The sequence below is a fragment of the Anolis sagrei genome, chromosome 5 (genome assembly GCF_037176765.1).
Source record: "Anolis sagrei isolate rAnoSag1 chromosome 5, rAnoSag1.mat, whole genome shotgun sequence".
Lineage (NCBI taxonomy): Eukaryota > Metazoa > Chordata > Lepidosauria > Squamata > Dactyloidae > Anolis > Anolis sagrei.
Genome location: NC_090025.1, coordinates 20,380,194 through 20,390,544, shown reverse-complemented (window position 1 = coordinate 20,390,544; position 10,351 = coordinate 20,380,194). Strand labels below are relative to the sequence as shown.

Sequence of the window (10,351 nt, the reverse complement as noted above, 5' to 3'; positions counted from 1 at the left end):
GGATTGCAACATTGACAATTCATACTTTGTCTTTCAAAACGATCATGAGGTCAGGGGTATTGTGCTCCAAAACTACTACTACTACTACTACTACTACTACTATTATTATTATTATTATACCTCTGGCGAGGGAGGATCAACCAGCCTTCCAGATAATAATCTGCATTGCTAAAAACTGCTGTGGTCAGCAAGATCTTTCTCTTAGACACATCCTGCAACTTAAGCTAAACTGATCCAAGGCCTGAAAAAAATTGTGATTCCCAGAATCCCTCAGCCAAAGAAGAAGTCCAAATGTACTTTTCCAAACACTACTCTTTCTCACTGGGACATCAATGAATGAGTGTTTGTCCTGGATTACCTGCACATCAGTCCTGGGTAGTCCTTTCCCCCACCAATTTGTCCCCAATTCACAGTGGCACCCAGAGAGGCTTAAAAATGTTTGAACAGAAACAGGAGTCCTCAGCATGCAAAGCACATGTTCTACTGTTGAGATGCCCCAGTTCCCAAAGGAAGACCTCAGCTTGCGAGGAACACAACGGGAAACACGGAAAAGGCTTCTGTCCAGATGGTGCCCAGCAAAGAAACTGCCATTCCTCTTAGGATTTTGTTAGACTGAAAAGTACTTTTAAAGTGAACAGACTCCATTTTCCGATTCAAGCAGCAGCAGAGATAGGGAAAATTCACAGGCAGATAGGAAACTTCCTTTCCAAATGGTATGGGCTTTAGGATCCAACAGCCTGCCCAATTTTATGTCACCACAATGTTGGGACACAGGAATCCCACAGGCACCTAAGATGAAAACTCCAGAACAGAATACTTTTCAGGCTCTTTGAAGAAAAGCTAGGAGAAATAAAATGAGGCCAGCCCTTCAGTTCATAAATCATTCACTTTCTTGGCTGTCTAGCTGATGAAGGATACAACATGCCTCACTTTATCTAAATTAATGATATTTACGAGTACTTTGGAAGATGTGTTATAGCGCAAGGTGCATGTTTCACCAGACATAATTAGTCTACATCAGTGCTTCTGCTCTCAAGCCATTCTTTCCAGCACAGACAGCTTTTGAAAACAAGAAGGCATAGCAACAAGATGCAATGAGCTGCTTTCTTTGTCAGCTGAGAAATGATAGACTCCAGCTAGATTACACCAGGTTTATTTTTAAGCACCAAAGAGAAACAGAAACTGCAATCAATGGGATGGGAGGTGACACAGCATGAAAAGTGTCCAACCCATACCACACACTCCCCCCTCAAATCATCACTCTAAGGGTGGCTTATATATTTATTTATGACATTTTATATCCTGCCCTTCTCACCTCGAAGGGGACTCAGGGCAACTTGCATAATTGGCATTATTCCATGCCCAAATAACAATAAAAATTAAATGCAATTAAGCAACAATTTAAAACAACATTAAACAACATATGTAAACATTAGATGAGCATTGTGCAAAGATACAAAGCAGATAATCAAATAACCATATTCATCAAACCAAGGTCAATTCCCACTGTATAGCACAGATAATTATGCTAGGCCAAAAGCTTGCTCCCAAAGCCAAGTTTTCACTTGTTTGCAAAATGACAGGAGGAAAGGGGCCAATCGAATCCCACTACGGAGAGAGTTCCACAGCCAAGGGACCACTACTAAGAAGACCCTGTCTCTCATCCCCAGCAATCGTGCCTGCAAAGGTGGTGGGACCAAGAGTAGCCTTGCCTGGATTCAACTTTAATTAGTTCGCCCTCTTCCAGACCATCACAGCAGCCAGGCACTAGTTCAGGACCTGGACAGATTCCTTAGCAGCAGGTGGAAAGGATATATTATATACTATTTTAAGCAGTATTCTTGAGTAGCAGGAGGCTTGTTTCTTGAAGTCCCATAGAGTGGTGACTAATGGCCCTTCCACACAGCCATATAACCCACAATATTAAGGCAGATAATCCAAAATATCAACTTTGAACTGTATTATCTGAGTCTACACTGTCATACAATCCAGTTCAACGTGGATTTTATACAACTGTGTGGAAGGGGCCTGAGTGGTCACTAAACATTTACAAGACTTATTTGAAATTTCAGAAGAGCATAAACGGACGGACATGACTTGACAAATGAACATCGGCTGTTCTTTCCTGAAATGCCATCTTCCCTTTTATCAACAAAATCTGTTTTGCAATAGAGAAAGACTGAGACTTTTTGTATCTCTAGAAAATCAATTTGTTCTTTAGTATCTTGCAGACCAGACTTCCATTACTGTTCAACTCTCGCCCTGACAGGCTCACAGTCAAAGCTTAGATCTGCACAGAAAACTATTCTCATTACTCAACAATGATTTGTTGTAGTTATTCACTTCTGTGTTCCCTAAGCAACACTCTATCTGAATTTGTTCTAAATCTGTAAACCTTGTTGCTGTGGTTGTGTGTTCATGTCATTTCCAACTTATAGCAAACTTTCACAGGGTTATTTGGGAGCTCAGTGTGTGTGACTTGCCCAAGTTCATTCAGTGGGTCTCCAGAATCACAATTCAATGCTCACACCAATGCAGCACAACTGACTTTCAGCTGTTCAGCCACTTCTCCTAGTTCTCTGTTTAAGTAATCAAAACTAAAATTATATGTGTTTTTAAATCTACAGCATCAATACTAGAATCACTGAACTGTTAGAAATATTTAAAAATAACTAGATATTTTTCATTACAAAAATATGAATCAAGCACTGAAAGGGTTAAATGTATGCAATAACTCAGCAAAAGCTGCAGTTCAATATAAGCAGGTGTGCCTACAGCTTAGTAGCCTCAGTCTGTGAGAGGTCTGTGTAGAAGAAGGGTCTCATTGTGTTAGTAGGCCTCAGAATGAGAAGGCCTCAGTGTTAGCTTGTCTCAGTATATAGGAGGCATCAGTCTGAGAGAGCCCTCAGTGTGAGAGGGCCTCAATGTGAGAAAGGCCTCAGTATTAGTAGGTCTGATATGAGAAGCTTCAGTGAGAAAAGTCCTAGGTTGAAGGCCATCATGTGTGAAGGGTGCTGTGTGTAAAAAGCTACTGTGTGAAGCTCCTATGCAACTTTGGTGTGAGAAGAGGCTCTGTGAGAGTGAAGCTGTGCCTGTAGCTTAGTAGCCTCAGTCTGTGAGAGGTCGCTGTGTTAGTAGGCCTCAGAATGAGAAGGCCTCAGTGTTAGTTCATCTCAGTATATAGGAGCCATCAGTCTGAGAGAGCCCTCAATGTGAGAGGGCCTCAATGTGAGAAAGGCCTGATATGAGAAGCTTCAGTGAGAGAAGTCCCAGGTTGAAGGCCATCATGTGTGAAGGCTGCTGTGTGTAAAAAGCTACTGTGTGACGCTCCTGTGAAACTTCGGTGTGAGAAGAGGCTCTGTGAGAGTGAAGCTGTTTTCCTGCATGAGAAAGAAGCCCAGCATGGAAACAAAGAAGGAAGTATAAAGAACTTTATTTGTATTATGGAAACCTTGTTCTTGTAATACTGCAACCATATTATCTTGCTATAAAGAAAAACTTCCTATGGAAGTGATAACATTGTTTTGTGTGTTTTGTTCTTTTTATCACTTTGAGCTACTGGTGCTGGGTCACACCGCTGCTAATAAGTCACTCTGCTGTACATTTATGAGGAGGGTCTTTTGTTAATAAGCCCACTCGCCCAACAAGAATCTCAGTCTTAGAGGTGGAAGGACCACAAGGACCATCTAGTTCAGCAAAATTATAATCCAGCAGTGAACCACTTTGCTCATTCTTATGTCTACGATAAGATTGGCCACATTAGTAAGCATTACCTCCTTGAAAAAAAGGCAAGGAGCAAGTTGTATTTTCTGGGAAGACAGATATGTATGTTCAGCAAGAACCATGACTACCTACAGTCTAGGTTTACACCTGAAACATACCAAAATATGTCAAATAATCCTCGAGAATGATATAATGCCTTTAAAATCCCAAAGTCTGAGGCTTCCATGCAACATCTCTATTACAACTTTTGTTGCAAAGCCACAATCTGCACAGATCAATACAGATAACTAGTTACACTGCATTCTTTCAGGTATCCAGGCAAGAAATAAAACTGGCAACAGTCCTAAAACGACCAAAACAGGCTACACTGCAAATCTGAAAGAGTCAAGGGAAAAACAGTATCATACAAACAAGGCACAACTCTTGACATACCATCTTACTTGCTCATAACAAAGATTGCTTTGAGCTCAAAAAGAAAGTAATTTGACCTAATCTAGCTAAGTAGAAACCACCAATATAAGGAAACGGAGAACCACTGGGAAAGCCCCTGCATTAGTCACTGTTGCATTGTTTTCCTTTTAGGTTAACCTAGGTTGTTCTTCAAATATCAGATTCCCACCACGTTACAGCTGACAGTGAAAGTATAATAAAAGCATAAACCTGAAGATAAGAAGATATAGAAATAGTAAACATGCAACAATCACAGGAATATAGCAGAACCAAAAACGGTTGGTTGGTTTCAGGTGCTCAGAAATAACCTACCTGGTCTGCTCCCCTCCCTTTCATGTCCTAGTTGTCCCTTGGTGTTCACGCCACAGGTATAGACTTCCCCATCCTTCAGCAAGAAGATGGAATGGTTCCCACCACAAGCCACTTCCTTCACACTCTTCTCATGAATGAAACCGCTGGTCCGAGGCTCCGGGATGATTGGCTGGACGGTACTACTTGTCCCAGGATATCCAAAAGACCAATATCCCCAACATAACATCTTCTCTCCTTTTAGGAAGTCATCTAGCTTGGTTTCTTTCCTTTTGTTTCCCTAGAGGACAAAACAAAAAAGAAAAGGGAGTTTACGAGAATTGGAAATTGTCATACTAATCAAGGGCTACAAGAAGTGACATGAGCAAAGAAAGTAATTTCCTATCTTAACAATATTTCCATCTAGAAAGCACAGGAAATACAATCCTCTTTCTTTTCCCAAGGAAAGGCCACTCTAGAAAAGGCCAGATTTCCAAATTGCTCAGAAGTAATGAACTGCAATGCAGTTAGATGTGACAAGCTGCTGTTGTTTTCCTTGAACAATGATGCAAAAAGTTAAACGACTCCGGTCCTGTTTACCTCTCTGAACGTATTCTCCCTTACGAACCATCAAGACCACTATGATCGTCTGGAGGGGGCCTGCTCTCGGTCCCACCGCCTGCACAAGCACGGCTGGTGGGGACGAGGGACAGGGCCTTCTCGATGGTGGCCCCTCGACTCTGGAACTCCCTGCCATTAGAGATCAGATCTCACCCTCCATCATGACGTTCAGGAAACTAACAAAGGCCTGGTTGTGGAACGCGGCATTTGACAACTGATTTAATTCTTTGCCCACATGAAGGAGGATGATGAATGGGATTGTGATGGTGTTGGACGATTTGGCTCTTTTAACTGTGATGATAATGTTTTAATGTGTATGGTGCTGATATTTTAATCATGTAATGAAGTGGCATTGTGTTGTTATTGTATATTCTTTGTATGTTAACACATGTTGTGAACCGGTCCAAATCCCTCTTTGAAGGTGAGAGGGTCGGTATATAAAACCTTGAAATAAATAATAAATAAATAATACATTTCAAAAGTTATGCAACGAGGGAAGCAAAATTACCTCAACAATACAATAAGCAATGGGTTGTTGTGAGTTTTCCAGGCTGTATGGCCATGTTCCAGAAGCATTTTCTCCTGATGTTTCATCTGCATCTATGGCAGGCATCCTCAGAGGTTGTGAGGTCTGTTGGAAACTAGGAAAATTGGGTTTATATATCTGTGGAATGTCCAGGGTGGGAGAAATAACTCTTGTCGTTTGGAGGTAGGTGTGAATGTTTTAATTGGCCACCTTGATTAGCATTTAATGGTCTAACAGTTTCAAGGTGTTGCTTCTTACTGTTTGGGATAATCCTTTGTTGGAGGTGATTAGCTGACCCTGATTGTTTCTTGTCTGGGATTCCCTGTTTTTGAGTGTTATTCTTTATTTACTGTTATGATTTTATAGTTTTTTTTAATACTGGTAGCCAGATTTTGTTCATTTTCATGGTAGTTGTTAGAGTGGTCCAGCATTTCTGTGTTCTCAAATAATATGCTGTATTGAACCCTTTTTCCTAGTTTCCAATAGACCTCACAACCTCTTAAGATGCCTGCCATAGATGTGGGCAAAACATCAGGAGAGAATGCTTCTGGAACATGGCCATACAGCCCGGAAAACTCACAACAACCCAGTGATTCCGGCCATGAAAAGATTTGACAATACAATAAGCAATGTTTCCTACTTTTGTCTTTTCACATTAAAAAGTCAAGTCTCTCTATTTGTAGGTTTCTAAACAGAGGCTGGATGGTCACCAGTCGGGAGTGCTTTGATAGTGTACCTTTGCAAAGCAGAATGGGGTTGGACTGGATGGTTACTGGGGGTTTCTTCCAACTCTATGGCTCAAAATTTTGTTGCTGCATCCACAGTGTACACAGCATAGTGCAAAATAAAAGGATAGCAATATTGTCATTTCAAATGCAACGTGACTCTAGCACACGCTTGCATCTTGTTCCATCTTATTTGTATCACATTTCTTATTGCTGGGCATATGCGAGCTTTCCGTATTATCTTACAAACACCACAGTCACAGTAGTTTAGAATGAAAATCATAATTGACCTAAAGTCTCACAGTGAGCTGCATAGCTGAGCAAAAGTATAGGGTCATGTCACCCTGGTCCACATCCAACACAACACAACACCACAGTCTCCCCCTATCATTTTTGCAGCCACATTCTACAATCCATGGCAACAACAAATATATGCTTAAGACAGGAAAGAAAGACGCTGTTGTTGTTTATGCAACATTATGCATACATCACTAGAGACAAGTGGGGATGTGGAGGGTACGGACAGCACCATATGACACCATCCTAATAATTTAAATATTTTTACTGTATTTAAACAAAAAATCTCTGTTGTGGTTCTTATAACCTCAAAAACATTTTTGTAAGCCCAGCTTACGTGTACTGTATATGTACAGCCACGAGGCTAAAGCAATATGATAAACAACTTTTTGAACCTTGTAATGCGCATTTGCTCTGGCCAAATCTGTCATTATTACCCAATTACAATGACATTGTTTCACCTGCAGGCACTACAAGCACATGCTGTGGGTTTTGTTACTGCTATAGTATTATGAAAATTGCAGATTTTGTCATTACATTCAGTGATTTATGAGAATTATAATATAAAAATAACACAAATACAAAACATTACTATAGATTCTATATGGTTTGGTAAAGGAAGAAATTTATGGAGCTGACACTTTGAGTTTCCATGCTAGGTCACACCGCTGGGAAAAATGCAGGATCTAAATAATAACAACATCACCACCATCATCCAAGTTTCCAGTCCCCATCCCTTAAATATCTCCTTTAAAGTTCAGATTAGCATCTGCCCCAGGTAAGATTTTTCTCCTCTCAAAACTTTCTCTGTAGCTGTTTTCCCTGGACAGCATTCAAGGGAGAAAAAAGAAAGTGATGGCCCTTGGTCTATTTTGGTTCCTCTGAAAACTATTTCCTGCAGTGAGCAGAACTTGAAAATTTTATTTTGAGAGACCAAAAACTCTGAATCAGCCACACAAAATGGCCATCGGTCATGCTGGCTGGAGGATTCTAGGAGATGCAAGCCAGAAATGTAATGTTCCCATGCCCTGACCATGATCAACCCACAGATAACATACATTATGTAATGATATAAAGTAGTACACACTTTTGCTTCTTACCCCCTTATTCAATACCTGTGCCATTCGTTTGATCCCTAAGATAGTAAAATAACCAAAAAATGACATGTGTGTAATATAGATCTGATTGTTCTGATTCATCTTTGAATCAGAACCTATTTATTTTACTAGCTTGAGTACCCAGCATAGCCCAAGTTATTTGAAAAATTCAGTTTTTTAATTGTACAAAATGCATAAGGTTGTGAGTGAACTTCAACTCACATCATGCCAGGTTAACACCGAAAAACTCCATCAGTGCTTAAAGTGTGTTATGCTGGGCAAGTTTGCTCTAGATGCAACATCAGTGGGATTCAGTGTGCTCTCTGGCTGTAAGGTAAACTACAACTCCCACTATGGTGAGTCAGTCCCCCCAAACCCCTCCAATAGGTTGAGTTAGTCATGGGGGTTGTATGTCAAGTTTGGTTCAGGTCCATCACTGATGGAGGTCACAGTTTCCATGGTTGTGGGTGAAGTACAACTCCCAGAAAGGAAGGTCAGTTCCCCCCAAACCTCTCCAGGTGAACTACAACACACACACACCCAAATTAAGGTGAATTTCCCCAAAATACTCCAATATTTTTTGCTGGTCATGGTGGCTCTGTGTGCCAAGTTTGGTCCAATTCCATCTTTGGTGGAGTTCAGAATGCTCATTGATTGCAGGTGAACTATAAATCCCAGTACCTACAATTCCAAAATTCCTAGACCAATTCCCCTTAAAACCTACCAGTATTTAAATTTGATCACATTGGATTTGCACGCCAAGTTTGGTCCAGCTCCATCATTGTTTGGGTTCATAGTGTGCTCTGGATCTAGGTAAACTACAACTCCTATAAATCCCTCCAAAGACCTCCAGTATTTTTGTTGGTCATGGGGGTTCTGTGTGCCAAGTTAGTTCCAGGTCCATCTTTGGTGGAGTTCAGAGTGCTCTCAGATTGCAGATGAACGATACATCCCAGTACCCACAACTCCTATAAATCATGGTATATTATCTCCAAACCTCTAGTACGTTCAGTTGCTGATCAATTCTTGTTTGCTGTGTGCCATAGAAAACAATCGAAAAGAGTTAAGGGAGAGGCAGTGGGCAGGGTCATGCAAATTCCACAGCAATGAAGAGAATAAGAAACACTGGAATGTCTGTGGTGAAAGAAACACGTAAAATCTTCACTTGGATGGTAAGCGGAATTGTGTTTGGGAAAGACATAGGCAGGGCTCTTGTACATGTTCATTGTGCTCATTATAACCTGCAATGTCATTGGAGGAAGGGCCTTTGGTGTCCCCTGATTAGTGGGAGCTATAGCTGTTTGCTGAGGCAGGGGCTTATCTGTGTAAGTGGACACCCCAACCCCACACCCACACATACACATATTTTCACTTTTATGATGCGTATTGTGCTGCCACGTGCTGGGCCTGTAATAAATTATTTTTTAAACAGGACGTGCTCTTTGTGCCCAGCGGGGAGCCGGGGTGCCTCGAGTGAGAGGCCTTCAAGGATTTCCCCATACACAGTCTTTAGAAATGTTTAACAAAGTCCTTTATTATTGCTTAGGTCTTCAATAAAACAACAAACACTTCTTGGATCTTCAACAGATTAAACAAATGCTTCTTAACTTGCCCCAAAATGGACAGCCACGTTGCTTGGAGAAGTATTTCTTTCTTTTAACAAGGAAAACTCTTTTTTAACCCCTCCCAGGCAATCTACTGTCTAAGCTTTGCTGATGTGGGTTCTACTACCGGTTCCAATCTGTGTCTTGGGTCCCGAGTAGACCTACCAGTCAAGGCTATGTGGATTCTCCAGCTGGCGTTCTTTGGGTCTGTAAAACCGTTTTCTTCTGGAACTTGAAGCTTTTCTATGGATGGAGCTAATCCACGTCCTGTAGCTTAGCTTTCCACTATAAGACTGAACTAAAAATGGCTCCCTCTCTTCCCATGGCCCTGGGGAAAGGGGCGGAACCAAAACTTAACAATGATAGACAGGTGGATAGCCCTATGATTGCAAACCAAGGGAAGCCACCTTGTTGCAAATGTATGGAACCTTGGAATATATGCAAACACTCAATAGAAAGAAAATGAAGCTGAAGCTCCTGGTACAGCCGTACCAACACATGTATAGATTTACAATGCAAACATATCTGAGGGATTGTTTCCTATAAATAAATGTTTGCTGTCGATTTTATTTTGATTTGATTTGATTGTGTGCATTTTAATCTGCATTTTCAGGCTTGCCCCCTGGTAAGCCACCCCGAGTCCCTTTGGGGAGATGGTGGTGGAGTATAAAAATAAAGTTGTTGTTGTTGTTGTTAAAAGGATGGGAAGTTTATTTACCTTATTTCTATCCTGCCTTTCTCCCAATAGAGCAACCTATACAAACTACATTATTTACAGAATTTTCGGTTTTGGAAAGAATGTGGAATATAAACCAAATAAATAAACAAACAGAAAACCAACCACCCTATTTTCGATGAAATGCTGCACATGTTGCTAGAACAACTTCCCTGTCCTTTGCTGGAGGTTTAAAAACAGCCTCCCCAAACAAAGCAAAACCTATGTCAAACATTTTCTTAACGCTTCCTGCCAGCTGGCAGAGTGTCCAGGGCAACAAATAAAATTCAAGTATTCCCATTCAC

General features: G+C 41.0%; 1 protein-coding gene across 2 annotated transcripts in view; it reads right to left on the bottom strand.

The window, feature by feature from the left end:
* Positions 1-10,351, bottom strand: part of HERC3 (HECT and RLD domain containing E3 ubiquitin protein ligase 3) — a 62,677-nt gene that overhangs the window by 42,997 nt on the left and 9,329 nt on the right. For both annotated transcript variants that reach the window (XM_060779249.2, XM_060779250.2), the window contains exon 2: positions 4,486-4,762. In XM_060779249.2, the coding sequence (XP_060635232.2) occupies positions 4,486-4,711 (226 nt within the window). In that variant the 5' untranslated portion in view covers positions 4,712-4,762. The remainder of the gene's footprint in view (positions 1-4,485; positions 4,763-10,351) is intronic.